The sequence below is a fragment of the Diachasmimorpha longicaudata genome, chromosome 2, assembly GCF_034640455.1.
Source record: "Diachasmimorpha longicaudata isolate KC_UGA_2023 chromosome 2, iyDiaLong2, whole genome shotgun sequence".
In the NCBI taxonomy this organism is placed as follows: domain Eukaryota; kingdom Metazoa; phylum Arthropoda; class Insecta; order Hymenoptera; family Braconidae; genus Diachasmimorpha; species Diachasmimorpha longicaudata.
The window spans coordinates 10,274,469-10,291,617 of NC_087226.1; the positions used below are offsets into that span (position 1 = coordinate 10,274,469).

The 17,149-nt window shown below is 39.9% G+C and overlaps 1 protein-coding gene across 1 annotated transcript; it reads right to left on the reverse strand.

Moving 5' to 3' along the window:
• Positions 1-604: 604 nt before the first annotated feature.
• LOC135171199 (uncharacterized) lies at positions 605-15,675 on the reverse strand. The gene is made up of 2 exons (XM_064137586.1): positions 15,480-15,675; positions 605-2,255 (listed from the first exon to the last, which is right to left on the reverse strand). Exons 1-2 carry the CDS (start codon positions 15,494-15,496, stop codon positions 1,223-1,225), a joined length of 1,050 nt encoding a protein of 349 aa, XP_063993656.1. The 5' UTR covers positions 15,497-15,675; the 3' UTR covers positions 605-1,222.
• Positions 15,676-17,149: the final 1,474 nt, after the last annotated feature.

Consider the following 17,149-nt stretch of genomic DNA (forward strand, 5'->3'; position numbering starts at 1 on the left):
TAATGTAAGCTGTTGCCGCGCCCATATTTATCCTCAGGGAGGGATGGAGGATCAGTGGGGTAACAAAGGGCTAGATGAAAACCCTTCTACTTCGGCTGATCATTGCACGGTGTGTAAGTAAACTAATTTGATTTGAAATAAATAAAAAAATCCAAAAACTAGACATTCGCCCTTTCAAGTGCGGAAATTAAGGACGAAATGAGAATTTAAACCCTTCATTTCCGGATGATCATTACACGGCATTACTCCGGCGAATAATTTATCAAAAATTATATGGTTTGATTTTTTTCTCATCCAGGGAGAACAAACTCTCATTTTGATGAATATTCAACAGTCAGTTCTACATTCTTCGTAATTGAATTGGCTTTTTCAGCGAAGTAGCCCTCGGTTATGATTTTCCCTGTAATTTTGAACAAAAATTCGCGAATGTAAAAATATTGGGGTCTTACGTGATGAAACTGGGCGGCTTTTCCCCGAGAATGTAACATCCCCGTTATTTATGAACCAAAATTTGTAGCTGAAGGAAGTATAGACTGGCGTAAAAGATTGCTCTTCAATGGTCTCTCATCACGCATCCCTCAGCAAGTAATAAATCCCCGCGGTGTACAAAGAATTATAAATACTTTATTGGCTACATTATTTTCATTCTTCGTCAACTTACACCTAATACTTATACATTACATTTATGTATACGAGTACAAAATGTTTGGAATGTTCCTTACAATTACAAATAAGTATCAATAAAATCATGAATAATTTTACAAAATACTCGTGAAAATGTGGAGTCGAGCTCCGTCAAAAAATTACTATCAATAAATTGTATAAAAATTCCACTCCTCATCTATCATCTACAAATCGTTGAATGTGAAAAACATTGGAGTATAAAAATGAGTGTCAACAGTGGAGGTATCAACTATACAATGCCTATTATTGTACTCAATTCGACAATAAATTCCAACGATTTGGAATTGAAATAAAAAAATGATGCAGAAAAATTACATGAGTCAGATGTGAAAATTGACATGACCTGAAGTACATCGATGAAGAAGTTTCCAAGTCTCTTTCTCTCTCAGTCAATATTAAAAGAAAACTCGAAAAATTGTTAGTCGTACTGGTCTTTTATCGCCATAGCATAATTAATATCATCAGTCAAAAATTGAATTTTCCCCTTGGCTTCCTCCCTCTCTGGATTAATCGATTGACTCCCAACAAGCCAATTCAATTATGGAAGGAGGGGATGATAGTAAACGGGTTTACGACTTTTCTCCATAACGTAGAAGGCCTTAGGTTTCCCGTTCCCAGGGAAGTTCTTGTGGATGCTGGTTGAGCCGGTTTTAGTTGTGATGGGTGCGTAGTAGGACATGGCTGCCTTCTTCCGGTGTTTCTTCGGTTTCTGTAAACCACTGGTCTTCATTCCATGAAAGTCATTGGACATGGACCAGGTGGCAAGACGATCATTCGACTTATGAGCAACATGATACATCATTGAGTCCTCGAGTCTGAACATCTTGTGTGTACCATTGGCCTTGGCATTGTCAAAGATACCATTGACACGCCTCGTGTCATCGGGATAGTTCAGTATTTTGTCATTATTTCTCGTGTGCTTGATCGCCGATTGATCGTTGGGATTTGTCAGACTGTTGGCCAGGAATCTCTTGGTGTCATCCTTCTTCAGAAGCTTCATGGGGACATTCAGAGAGTTATGATTCTGTTTAATGGTTTCAGCTGCTGTTCTTTCAGCCTCAAATTTTTTTCTCAACTGATCCATTCGGAATTGCGCATGGAGCCGCTTCTTCTCACTGATTTTCTTCATGACTGGAAGATTCCAGTGATATATCTTGGCTGGTTTGCCATTGCTGTGAAAACCAACGGGCGGTGATTGATGTATCACACTTGAGCTGACGGAATTCTTATTCATCGGCATCTTATTCCCTAGTTTATCATCTTTAACCGGTGACTTGTGGGGTGTCGTTATGGTGTAGTAAGGTGGGCTTGCTGGTAACTTGACGACATAAACGTGACTGTCACGATTACCATGACGCCGGCTGTAAGGCTGATGCAGGCGTGTCTGGAGGGCCGATAATTCTGGGGGTTCTGGACCCGCCAGGCGTTTCTTGTGATGGCCATCGGGTATATCCAGTGGTGCCAGGCCTAAACGATTTAATATTGCGGCATTGCTGTTGTGGACTGTCTCAAATGTGTTCTGCGATGACCCCGTCACCCAGGAAAAGAAGAATATCGCCAGCAGACAAGACCTGAAAGGAAAAGTTACAGATTTTTCATTAATTATACTAATTTATTAGAAGTCAGGCGATGATGATGTGGGGACTATCGTTTTTCCGTAATCTCGTCATTATTTTTTGACTCTCAAATATTTACCCTCATTATTACATTTGTAAATCGCTGAAAAAAGGAGTAAAGTTACCCCGAAGCGGGTATTCATGTGGTAATGAAAGAAATTTTTCAAATTAGATTTCACCAATGACTACGTGCTTGATGTCTCGAAGTGCAGTTGAGGGATTTGGATTTTATATTACCCTCCCTTCCCTGGTAGTATCAATTCCAAGAAGCCACAGCAGTCCGTCACGCAATATTCATAAATTAATGTGACCACCGTGTGCTTCGTCCCTTTGAATCGCCAGTCCCGTAATATTATTCCTCCTCCCCAAGCATTCTATCCTTCTCGTATTTTTATTTTACTCCTGCTCATTCTTCTCCAGTTATTTTTTGGTCGATTTGCCGGGAGACCCCCCGCTACGTGGGCTGAGAAGTATGTTGCAGTGAATAATCCGAGAATGTTTATAGTGTAAAAAAAAATAAAACAAGGGGTCTTCATCATTCCGGTCTTTGAAAAAAAAGAAAGAGGATAATTGATTGGTAAATAAGTGGTGCGGTCGGGTGGCACTGCAAAAACAGAACGGAGCATCGATATTGCAATAAGAAGTGGCGTTAAGACAATCGTTCTGGACAAACAGAATCAGATACTTCTTCTCTCCCTTCAATTTTTTATCGCAATCATGAGTTACACTGTATGTAAATAACGAGGGAAATCACCAGAGGAATTATTCAGAAAAAGTCGCTTGTCATAATTTCGTTTTCATTGAGATGAGTCACCACTTTCTAATCCACTGGCTCCCGCGGTGTTGCGTCAATGGGAGCATTGGCCAACCGAAAATGCTCCACATGATGATCCTTTTGCACCTCTCGATACCCCCAGACTGATCTGGGGGGAGACCTTGGATGGAATGCGGAAGAGGCGAGACATAATGAGGAATTAAATCGAACCATCACAGGTACATCGAAATTCAACGATTTCCGACGTGTTGAGGAGAATGAGGAAGTACCCCGGGTGCGTGGGATTATCGTAAATCTATATCAAAGGTCTTGGCGAGTGGCAAGCTTTCTGGGAGTTACCAGTTGGCTCGTACCAGGAGTAAGATACGTCGGCTCAGTTGTTCATGTGCCGCTTCTCTTATTCGGTCCCCCTCTTCAGTGGTTTTCATGGGAGTTTGTTCACCCTGCCCAGCAGGAACGGCAACACCAACTTGTGGATTATGTATAGAATGTTATATGCCAACATTCTGATGTTCATGTGTACACGCACGTACACACCTTTCACTGCTGTTCATAAATCCACACGTGAGAGGAGTGTCGTGCATTGTCTCATGCTTTTCGAACAGAGGTGGAGAAGTTGTGGCTGCATTGCTCACCCAACGATTATTTTCGCATCTCAAACGATGGGTTCGGGGAATAATTCTGGTGGTACATCATTCTTTGGATATTCGGTGGCAGTTTTAGGAATTTTTGAGAGCTGGAGCTCAAGATAATTCATGAATTCACGAAGTCTCCAGCATTTTCGCGAAATAATTGACTGAGAAATCAGAAAGTCCAATTCTCTTCTCAAATTCAGATGGAGAAAGGAAATGTTTTGTGAATTTTGGGCGCCATTAAATCCTTGAAATTATTTGGTAGCTCCACATTTTTTAGGCGGACATGAATGAAACTGAATTTGGTGTAAAAATGTACTGAACATGGCTCGTGATTTTTTCACTGGTGTCAATTGTCGGGGGAGTCCATAGACACTAATGATTATAAATGTTTTCGGATATTAACTCCGGTATTTCCTTCATTTAAACGTCAGAATGATTTAGGTGCAAGTGATAGTGTAATAAATAAGGCATTACGAGAGTTACGGGCAATACGTGACCACAATTATTTAACCCCTTGTATTCACGTGTACGGGTTTTCTTGTTGTCAGAAGTGGTTTCAAAGGGGGGTTCATAAGAAGCTGGACGACGTGCGTGTTGTCCTACCGTTTGCAATTGCATTCTGGCGCGTGACGGTTCGATGAATTTTAGCACGTGGATTTGTTGTGGGAAACAGACTAGGTAAATTGATGGGGGCATGGAGTGAAAAATTTCAGCAAAATGACCGGAACAGTGCGAAAATATCGTTCCGAAACGTAATCCATGGGCGAAGGGAAATTCAATAAAAAAAAAAGGACGACGGACCTGAAATCCACGATTTGTTTGGCAATTTATCCCTGTGGGGACGACCAGGCGATTTTGCGATTCACGTTTGCACTCGGTAAACCGTAATTCATAATTCTCGTAATTCATAATTTTGACTGAAGACCTCATCGCGTATAATAACAGAGTGTAAAAAAATGTCCAGGAGGACCTCAACACCGGGGAAGACTGTCCTTCGTCTCCAAAAAAATCATCAGCCCCTTAATTGCACCTCGCACGCAATGTCAAAAACTGTTAACCACCCAAACGAGCTCCCAATACGTCTACTCATGATCCCCGTTCGTCAAAGTGTGCCGAAAGTTCACCGACCGATCCCCGTAAAAGGTGATATCAACCCATCTGAAGAGAAAAAAAAAAACTCGCGAGGTTACCCAACCAAAGGATTTCCTCGGGTCACGTCGACGGGATTGTCTCTCATCAGAACTATCTCCACTATTCGTGGGATTACCGGTGTTGCTTATACACCAGGAAAGGGGCTCCCAGTTGTCAGCAACACCATCAATGGGCTCTCCATTCTAGAAAGAATTTTTCTCCAGTCAGATCCATCAAGCAGCACAACTTGTTGATGTTTTTCTTCTTTTTGACGATGGAAAATGTTAGCCGAAGATGACTGAACTCGATGAATGCCCAGTCCTGTTGCTATCGATTTGCTCATTCTCTTTAACTCGTAACAAAGTACGTTTTTATCGGCGATTCTTTAGGTCTTGTCTCCCCCTCGAATAACCAGCGCTGGTCGTATCGAACGGCATTCTCTTGGCTATAAGTAAGCAGCCGAGGGGTGGATATTTTCCTGAGAAAATCAGCTATATTTCATCGCTCTCAATGCTCGTAAGACTTGGCCAAATAGCGTCTCATTTCGCCTCACTTCAAGAATTCTATCAAAGCGACGCAAAACCTAAACGACGACTCTATCCTCCAGTGACAGCTGCTTCAAGGAGACATCCAGTTTTACCATCGGTGTATCTTGTCTGCATCACGTGGTGTGTGAGAGGGATATTGCGTTTGGTGGCAGGAAGATGAGGGAAATTGAATGGAGGTAAAACCGGATGGAATTCAGGAAGAGGGTAAGAAATGAAATTACCAGGGCTGCTGTACTGCGTTTGGGTTTACTCAGTCCTGTTGACTCGGTGAATTCAGGAAGACAGGACGAATAATCGAGTGACTGAGGGACATGATAGTCCAACTTTACGGGTATAAACTTGAGAAGTCCCTCCGGGCGTGTGATTGTTCTCAGTGGCTTTCGGCTTTTGTATCACTTCCGGTTCCTGGGTTTTTTGGACGTTGACGGTGGATCCTTCGGTTATAATGGAGTAGTCGTGTTATTTAGATCTTTACATTCGGTCGGATGTCACGGGACTTTCAAAATTACTCGGCAATGTAATTAAAAAATTCGTTGTCAGGTCACTATGATCGTTCGGCAACTTGGAAATGTTGTTAACTAGATGAAAGGCATCATTTGGCGGCATCTGTGACTCCTCCTCTTCTTTTATATATTCATGATGAGGGTAGAACTGTCCGAGAGGATAATTCGTGATAACCGTTAGAACTGGAAGAGAATTTTATAAAAAAAATGTTCATCCCATTGAAAATATATGCATTCGATTTCCAAAATGTTCATCTCCTTTTTAATCAGAACATTTGAGACGCGGTGACAGTCGATGGGTCAAACGGCGTCCCAATGACGTCTTTCGTTCGACCGTAAATTTTTTTTTCCTCTCTAATGATGCACTTGTCAATCACAATTCAGGTTCTTCACGAAATAAAAGCGGATGATCATTGAATAGGAAAAAGTAATCAGAGGTGTGCATTGAATCGATAAAAAATTTAATTAAACGTGAAATTTTAGATTCAACCGGAAAAATCATAAAGAATTTATCGTAAAAAACTAGTTTTTTGTACAACTCGTTCATTGACCATAACTAATTATTTCTTCCGAAATCATTAAACCGCATTTTTACATTAAATTTACATATGATATAGCGTAATTACTCGGACTCCAATACCTCGCATAATTTGTCCATGTCATTATTATTATCAGCAATTATTTATCGTTGACGTAATAAGAGTTTCTGAGGAGAAAATTGTGGAGCAGTCGTTTCGTCTCGAGCTATTTCTTTTCCATGTGTCTACGCGTTGCATCCACCATCTCATTTTCTCCCTTCTGGCATCAAGACATCAACGTGAATGAAAAAATTGTTTCTTGTCGCTTTCAAAGTTCAGCGATTATAAAATTACAGGCTCAACTGGTGAAAAAAAATATACACCTGTGGATAATTATTCGCAGAGACTAAATGGAGTTGCAATAAGCAAACAACAGTCCGGAAACGATTGGTAGAATTTATATTTAAACCACTCTGGGACGATTCAATGTAACAGCACAAAATCTCGTGGAATTTTAAACTCACTCAAAGGGTGCAATAAGTATTGAATTCATGCAGGATTATTTTTGCTCGTAAATAATTGCGAATTTTTTTTCAGTGAAGCCAAAGAGGAATTACTTAATGAATCGAAGAAATATGAACGAAGTATTTAGAGTTGTTAAAGTACCTCTTCAGGAGGAAAAATAGAGAATGCCATTGGATTGGGTAAATTTTATGAATTTTCTTATTACAATTTATGACATACCGACATCTTTTTCATCAATTAATATTTACTCCTGGAAATATGGAGCGGGAAGATGAGTAAATCACTGCAATAAATTCACTGGTAAAGTGCTGATTCATAGCGACGTTTTTTATTTCCATTAATTCCGTGATCAAGTGGTTGAGGAAATATCTTGGAAGAGTTTTCTCACTCGCAAAATCATTAAACTAATACAGAAATCCTAATCGGCTGACAGGTAAAGGGGAGAATACAGTAAAATAAGGGAAATAAAAAAAAATTGCCTGGGGAAGAAAAAAGAATTTCAGCCAGAGGAGGCCGGCGTACGTGAGTGGAATCGCACTGGGCCCGAGACAGCGGCTGTCGGCTGCACGTGGAATCGTAACCACTCGTGGAATCCCCTGTGCCAATGGCCAGCGTAAATTTTATCGAGAACTGGAATCGGTGATGGTTCAAACGTCCATGTATTGCGGTGCTTTATTCACCAGGCATTCTAGGCTTCTAAACCAAAGCAGATAACGTCGGCATTGTTAAAAGGAGTATGAATCGACTTCAGTTGACGTGGTGAATATAAAAATGAAAAATAAACGGAGAAAAAAAATTATTGGGGGGTAATTTTCAAAGAAATATATAGTGTGTTTTAAGATTTGAAAGATTTTTTGTGGCATAAAGACTCAAAGTGATGGCCGGAGAAAAATCCAATGATGGCACTGGAAATTTTATTGGATTTAACGTGAATTTTTCCAGAAAACCGGAGAAAATTTATCTCAATAGCATTAATTTTTTTTACAATCGAGGCATTGCCCTTTGTTTCGATTCTCATCCCAGTATTTTTCTAAAAAATTGCTCTGCATGTGCTTCTGAAAGTTCATGTAATTTTATCCGGTTACGACTTCTAAAAAAATCCTCAAATTAAAATTCATTAGGTTCAGAAAAATTTTCGTAGTTATTCTCCGGAGAGCAATATAAACAAATCGAAAATGAAAATAGTATTTCAAAGGATAGAGAAAAAAATGTCCTCGATTCTCGTTGGATCCCCACAAGTAAAGCGTGCGTGCAGCACTGTCTCAGTCACGTTCGGCTCTGTTGATCCTATGATATTTGAATCGTGACGAGACTCTTCACCATACCCCGGTAATTAGGTGTAAAGAGTGTCCTATGATTTTTAATCACCTCGAAAAATAAGAAAAAATCATTTCGACACACGAGTCGTCATAAACCAGACGAATTCCATTAAATTCATCGTAATTTTAAAACCAAAAAATTTCACCAGTTCTGTCTCCACACGCGCTTCACCGACGGATAATTACAGAATAATTACAGAATAATAATGATACCAGCAATCATGACATTTTAACGAGCCATTCACCCAAGGCAAACCATCCAACAATTAAAACTTAACAATCTCTACAGCCAAGAAAATCAGTTTAACTGAACAAAAAATTGATTGAGTTAACTCGTCAACTGTCCTCAATACGCCCTAAAAAGTCCATCTCCCTGACAAAAATACCCAACTATTCCTCGAATCGCCATCGATCTTGCTAACGAAGAAAATTGGAATTTCCCATTTACTTCTGTCTTTTTATCCTCCCCCCTTTTCCCCTCGCTAATGACAAATGTCATTGGATAAAAATTCCACGTTTAACTGCATTAGACTAACGATCGCATCAATCCTTATAGAAGCCACGGTAATGTCTCGTTCCCCGTATCAGTCTTCCCTCGCAAGCCTCCCTACCCCCACCACAATTTTAATGCTCACGTACACTGGAGTACTCAGTGCTCTCCTAGTGAGAAAAACAAATTGTCGTGGCTTCTAATTAGCGTGAGTTTGGTGGTGGGGAGGTCAGTAGGGATTATTGCTCTATGCCAACTCCCTTGAAATTCGCAACATTCAGTCGGGAATCGTAGGAAACAAAGAAGTTAGGATGTTACGTTAAAAAGGGAGAGGGCAAGAACTGCACATAAATGGGATACTGAGGGAAACAAGAATAATGACTCGCACCTGTATCATCTACCCTGGATTTTTTTGTACTGCAAGTCTTGCAGTCAAGGCCCTTATAAGTCGAGCACAACACTGAATGATGCATACGAAGGCAGCAAAAAAAAAATGAGAAAAAAAATCCGAAAACGCAAGGGATCGACTTTCCAGCTGAACTGACTTTTTAGGTCCGCAATTAAAATCTTTGTTCATTTGCTCCATATTTTGCAGGAGTGCTTATTGATTTGCGGGGCAGAATAGGGTTTTCGAGAATTTCGTCGGGGATCACTCAATTTTTTTTTGGTGGGAGCCCATTTCTCGAATAAGAGGCCCTCAAGGATCTCCTTTATACTCATCCGCGCTTTATCTCGAGTTACCATCGCAAATGCGTGTCCCACCAGTTGGCTTGCTCGATTAACAAAACTCTTGACCTTGAGAAGTTCTTAATTCATGAATGGATGGGCAGCGCATTTAGTGATACCTTCGGGCTGATTCATTGTACGGCCCGTTTCTTCTTTCTCATTACATTAATCATTGAAAATTGTTTTATTATTAACAATATATTTTTAGGTCGCGAAACACGATGAATAAATGAGGAATATCTCAGTATCAAATGATTGGAGTTTCGCTCAATTTGTCATGCGAAAGTGACTCAAGAGGAAGCATTCGGTATTATTTATTTGTTCCCACGTAAATAATTTCATTTTATTCAGCCGCCAGCGAATTCCGAGTGCACAATCTCAACTGCACGCGAACGAGTTTACGAAATAACGCGGGGAATAAATTTATTTAATTTGTGAATGATTTATTAAGTTTTTCAAACTAAACAGGAAATTGTATTGAAACCTTTTTCTTCCATTAAATTGTTTTGTTGGGTATTAGAATTTTTTATCGCCTCAATGTATTCGTCTTTTTCGCCTCCAAGTTCAAGGCCCAAGGGTAGGATAAAAGTTCGGGTTTAACCCTGTCATTACGCCCGATTCCATGCGATCAATGATTACAACGTATCTTGGCGGAATGAAAAATGAAAAGATGAATGTTTCCACAATTGGATAGCGTCCCAAGGTACGTGCACCAGTAATGAAATATTTTTGGTCAGACTCCAATGATCCAAGTGGAAACCACAAATAAAAACTAATAATTAAAACTTGTGTCAAGTCCTCTCCACATTGTCATAACAGCAGTAATATTCTCGCTCGCAGTGAGTCCGGATATTGTCTGCCAACGCATAAATTCTATCGATAAGTTCGTAATAATACACATTAAGTTGAGTGTTTTCTTGGTGCAGATGGGAATTCGCCATGCCATTGGGGCCACTCGGAATTATCAACGGATGATTCCCATAGCGATGAGGCGTAGCACCCGATGTGTTTTGCATATCGTACATTCGTCACGGCTGTACATGGAGATGTTGATGTGTTTTCCTCCCGGCAGTTTGGAATCTGATGCCAGTCGTGACCGAATGGTAAGGATGAATCAGGCAGTTCCTCATCGATCGGATTGAAGTGATATTTTTTTTTATTGAAAGGGTAATTAAATGATTATGATCGATCACTGCTCGTTCTGTAGAATATTCACTTTCACTGGTTTTCATTTTTTCTAGGGTGAGTGCTTTGACCAGAGTCTCTTCAGATTTTTTTTTTCTCCATTTCCCGGAGAGTCGGACTGAGATGTTTTAATCTTCGAGTGGAATGAACTTGGAGATTTTAAAAAATCAGTAATGAAGTTGTAAAGTAGTTTCAGGTAGTTTGAATGATCTCGCCTTGAGCAGTAGAGTGTGACGAAAAATAAATTCAAAAAGAGTTCGATGAGTTTAATAAATTGATATATTGAATTCTCCCTTTGACAATTTTTTTAGACAATCGGGTCTCATTTGATAGGTGGAATGGAAAAAGAATGATTCATAAACAAATGATTAACACGTTTACCAAGAGGGAGACCTCTTTTAACAAAATAAAATCATCTCCTCTACTCAATTCCATTCGAATCAATCGAATTGATTTAACTTGAAATTCAGATCTCGTGACAGAGGAACTTTATAAATCCAAAATAATCGTATTTCAATGGAATACGTGTGACACAATCGGCAAAGCTCCAAGATACGTTAAACGGTTACCCACGGGACCGTTATATGCATAGAGAATGACCGTTCGGGTCAAACAGGAAGAATCTAGAATCCAGGATGCGGTACACGGTCACTGATCGTTCATGGTGTCACGTGCATGCAAGGAGCTACCACCGACATCTGACATCTTGCACGTTTTTCCATTCATATTGATAGGTTCCGGGGGCGATTACCAATGTCTATTGGGGCATGATTAGATGTGATGGATGGACTGATCGAAAAATTGAGGGAGAGTGGGTGAAATATCGAGCTGCGGTGGGGTTTATCTTTCATGGGAGGCTGGAGCTAATGGGAGAGCGAATGCAGTGGTTCAGACACCTGGGGGAATTTGATTCGTTCCAATTGCACAGTCTATTATTATTCGAGTATATGGTTGGGGAAGATGAGGGTGTTGAGAAATTATTGGAAATTTTTCGATCAAGAGAACAGAGAAATTTTTCGAGTAGAATTTTAGCAAATCGGTAGAGAACAAATTGAACTTTTTTTAATGACTACCTCTGAATCTAAGGCAGATAGCAAAATTTTTGTTATTCCCTTTTTTGTAGAGCAGATCGAGATCTGAAAAAACAATTTCTACAAAAATTTCGCTATCTCATTTAGATTTGGAGATATTCCTCGATAACTCAAGGGAGATGAATTCATTCAAGTTGAAAATAAATCGCTAGTCAACGGAATAACTGAATAATTAGTTGCAAAATTAGCTGATGTCTCATTAATCTTCCTGAGTATTTGCAGAACGATAAAAAAAATCAAAAGCTATTTATCAAATTATTTAAATGTCCCCAGCAATTCGTGCGATGATAATTATCCCCCTGTACTGGCATCCACTCTCTAATTTTAGACCTCGATTAATTAAATCCACTAGATCGATTGGGATTAATTAAGCGTGTCGCGCGTGTGTGAGCTCCGGAGAGTTCTGTTGCCCCTGGTGACTACTAGATTCTCGGTATTCGGTTACCCACTGAAGCCGGTTTTCCACTGTTCACAGGTGCTAAATTCTTGTTATCTACCGATTTAGCACACATTTAAAGTACTCAGTGTGCATGTGATATCGCCAGTGGTGGGAGAGGGGGCGGGGGAAGTACTTCCGAAGGGTTTTGAGTTTCTTTACCTCTGGTATCAGTTCCTAGATATCATGCCCACTCTGGTAGACAGAGTGCAGCACTTTTTATCGACTCATAAATTCAGGGTCTGTGTTAATTAAATTACAGAATTGAGTTTTTAGAGATTAAAGTGGTTATCTCCTTGCAGATTTGTCCCCAGTGGTTATTGAATTCTCCAATAGGTAATTAATGGCAATTAATCCAACCGAAAATGGTCTTGGCGATCATGTAAAGCTGCAGTTCAATAAATATAATTGTCGAGTGAATTTATTCATCAGACACAACGAATTTATTCTGCTGGGCCAGAGGGGCTTTTTCCCCGAAAAATCCTGCTTCACGTACTTTATTGGATGATCACTAGGACCACAACTACATGAAAAGCCATTCTGACCCCATTATCGCTGTCTCTCAAGCCACCCCCTCATCCCCAACTTGTGAGGACTGCACTTGATCCCCGTCGTTGGAGCGTGAAGAAAAGCAACCGAGTGATCACACGAATCCTAGTGGTGTTGGAGTGTAAGGCACCCTCTTGTCAGTATACACTGTACCGGGTAAATCGGATGACTAATACAGCGTTGAGAGCCTGGGGTTCCTTGGCGTGCCAATATCGTTCTTGGCTCTGATACCCGGGGAGTTTCACCGCAGTCTGGGATTTGTGCGTGCGTAGAGATAATATTTACGGAGCAGACGAAAACTAATCGTTGGGTATGAAAGTGTATTATTTTTTTATAGCCGATGAGTTCAAACTGACTGCTAGGTAAACAGGGAAAGGAAATTACTGGAATTATCATGTTTTTATTGACTCGGGAATTTCTTGATGTCTTGATGAACATCCCGGGGACATGTCAAGATATTTCCGGTGCTTAATGATCACCGAGTAATCCTGATTTTTTTTGGAAGCATCAGTTTCGTCAGAATCGAAATTTTTAGTTTTTTTGTGACAGATTGACTAGTCGAATTTTTTTAATCGACTTCAAATGATTTGTATTATCTCGAGTAAATAAATATCTGGTTGGAATATTTTTCTCTCTCAGTGCAGTTCCACTCCGTAAAATTCAATATCCAGCCCCCCGTCCTCTAAACTCGTGCTCATAATTACAGTTAATTTGTAAGATGACGTGCAGATGTTCAAATTTTCTAAGAAAAAGCTCGTATTAAGGGAGCGCTCTATTTATTCTCTAGCTCTTCACGTTAATCGCCACCGCAGACGAACGGAATTTCTATTCTACGATGCATAATGGTCTCGGCATTCAATTAACAAAACAGGCGAATTCATTAGGGTTTAGCGTTTTCCTGCAATTGTTGAGACCACGAGCGTTAATGGACGATATCATCGGGGCTACTTCCCACTGAGATTAAACACTCCGCTCATGTATTATTCATATTCGCGGTACCTGGACCATATCAACCCACATGTGCAATTGTACTCGAGCATGTGTGTTTGTATCATTGTTGGGTTAATGGTTGTACAGGCCTGTTATATTTTTCAAGTTCTTTTTTATTTTTATTTTTTTCATCGGCGAGTACTCAAGTGTCTGTCAATGCTTTTTATGGGGCGCGGAGTGACGGGTACATTTACGAGAGGTCTCTGAGAATTTAAACGGTGAAGTGGTAATGAAGAAAGGGGGAGGAACTGCTTTTTCCCGGGATAACGAAGATGTTAATTTTTTTTTCTTAATTTTGCAACCAACGGAATTATGGCTGAGCTCTACGTTTTCGGTGAAAATGGAATAGCTCATGTCATTTGGAGAATGATGAATACGAAAGTTAATTTGAATGGGGTTTTTCTCGGTATATTCAGCTCTATTCGATCCTTTTATCCATTGACAATCATTGATTGAAATGCCAGAGCCTCGACAAAGGGGTTTCAACGTTTCAACAGCGTGAAAAATCGTTTTTTTTTTTATGATGAAATTCTATGACAGTGGAAGACAAGCCATTAATACAACGGTTGTGGTCAATATTTACTCAGTTTCATGAGTGAAAAATTCACTGTCGTTTGAAAGAAATTCCGTTCGTCTTCTCGAGGGGAAAAAAATGCTCGACAAATATTTGAAGCTATTAATTTTATTTCATTTCACTTTTTTTGTGGAGTACGAGCGATCCAGGTTATTAAAAGGGGGAGAGTAAGAGGATATTTATGGAGAATTCATGGGCATAGGGGGAGAATAACCTTCGCAGGAACTTGGAAAATGTACAGCCGAGGTATTTCATATCTATTTTCATTAAAAAAGAAATTCAATTCCCCATGAATTTCCGCGATAAAATTTTTTCCCCGCTGATTCTACGGCGATTTAAAAAAATTTTGATTATTTTTCCTTGGAAAGTATCGGAGAAGATGATGATGCATAATTAATTACTGCAATATTATCACCCGGGAGTTCAGGGAAAATATTTTCAAGAAAAGTTGACCCTGAAAATGAGGGGATTTAACTGGCTTGACTGAATTTCCATTCACCTTCTTCCCCAATAACCAAAATTTAATTCTCTCAACCATAATTTATGTACATTTCAGGCAGTGATATATCTATATCCACCAGAGGGTACGCAGACTCGAGTTATATAGATGTACCAACCGCGTTCGATATTGGATTCGCAGGTGAAGTGTGACGACCCACCGGGAAATTCCTTTCGCCCCGATGGCTTCCATATTTCGATTCAATCCAGAGAAGTACTAATATTAAATCACTCTGGCATCGAATTCAATAAACGCACTAAAATAATATATCTCCAAGATAAGTAATAAATCGCGTCCAAATATTCCTTCATTCAGAATTTGCCATTCATTAAAAATTCTCTTTGACTTTCCTACAGATGCTAATGCCCCTCCGAAGTATTTTTGCTGAAAATACCCAAACGGAATCAATACAAAAAATTAATTAATACTTTTTATCACCCAAAGGCGTCAGCCTGACGTCATAACCGAATTTTCAAAGGATCTGGAGCACAAGAGGAAAATCCTGGTCTCCTGACATTTGTTGATTCTCCTCAGAGCAATTGTCGCAAAAAATGTAGAAATGTCCCAGTGGACACAGAAAAAAATTAATATTTTTTCCCATCCCACGGTCTCACCCCCGTTTTTTAATCGAATTTTGCCAAAAAAATGAGGCCAAAAAAATATATCAACAGTCAGTTCAACTCACCTCATCCTCCTCCACATTTTCCTCAATATTCTTCTCTGATTACGAACAGCCTGAATAAATAAATCTTCAACACGATGTAATGGGTATAATTAACATTGACTAAAACATCGATAACACTCGGGAATGAAAATTCAAAGTGGATTGATGCCACTCGTGTGCGTCCTGGTCCAACAGTTGCGCGTCAAAGACTGAAGTCAGACGGTGTGAGGGCGATTTAAAAGTACGTGCAACGGAGCCCCACCGAAGTTTGCCGAACCACTCCGATTGTACCGTTTTAAAACACCACCTATTTTACATCGCTGTTTTCGTGGTGAATTGTTATTACGTGAAGTGCATCGTTTAAACGTGAATAATACTGAGTGGCTGTGGAATTATTAGCATCGCGAGAAAAAAGGGTAATTCGGAGAGAATTTTCCTTTTGTTTTCATCGCCCTCGGCGCTCAATTGTCGATTGTTAAATTAGAATAGATATTTTCCCGAGCCTAGTAGGCCTAGTTCGAATTCTATTATCACTGGATTAATTGAATGAATGAGGGAGATTTAGGGAGACTTGAGGGCGTACCGGAGATATTTACCATTCCGTTTCATATTAGAGGACCCCATTTGCTCCACTAGTGCCCCAGATTCGGGGGGCGAAGCTCCGAACAGTGAAAATTTCATTCCTTTCTATCTTGAGAATTCGGAATCCACGACAGGAAAAGTTTTTTACTGGAAATTTCCCTGACTTTCGAATGAACTCGTTAAAATCGACATTTCACACATTTTTCCACTTGACTGTCGGGAAAATTAATAACATAAAGGAGAGAATGAGCGCAAAGTAGTTGGCAAATGAAGGCATTGTCACGGAATGCTATTTTCAAATACTTCAACTTTTCATTACCTTCAATTCTCTCCAACACCTCGAAAAATTTGTTAATCAGCGTGCGCTATTTTTACCCTCAAAACTACTAATAAATACTGATTGCAAAAATCAACGGTTCAATGTCTAGCCGATGTACAGCGTCGTTTAAACTTAAAATTTATACGATAATAAATAATGACGGGACAGCGACGCATAATTTACACATTAAAAAAAATATAAAACTCCCCTCTTGACGTCTTTTCCATCAAAATCTCTGGCACTGTGAAAAAAAAACCCAAAGGACTCGAATGTCCTCAAAAACTTTAGTTAACAGGAAATTGTATATTCCATAATTTGTAACCCTTGAGTGTTGTACGAAATGCCCGATGTTATGGTCTGGAAAATGTGATTGGCCATGCATACGTGACATTTGGATCCTAGACTGACAAAAAAAGTCAGCATTTAGAGCGGATATGGTAGACGGAGACCTGGAGGTAAATGGGCCATGCTATTCATTTGTGGTCCACAGTAAGCCGTTGGCAATACACAGTAAGGACAACTTCCTACTGCGTCTCGGGGCCTGAGACACGACTAGAGGAATAAATACACCCGGCAATATTCCCACAATTCGATCGCGCGTGCCTTCGGTGTACATTCCGTCGTAAAACTCCACTAACGGAGAGTTAGAGACCTCTCGGCAATTCCCATTGGCTCTGGCCGAGTGCCTCAGCACACCGGTACAGGGATTCAATTGGTACTACCGTGGGTGTTAAATATCCCGACAATGCAACCTGATTCAACAAATTTTTTTTCTAGTTCTACAACAAAA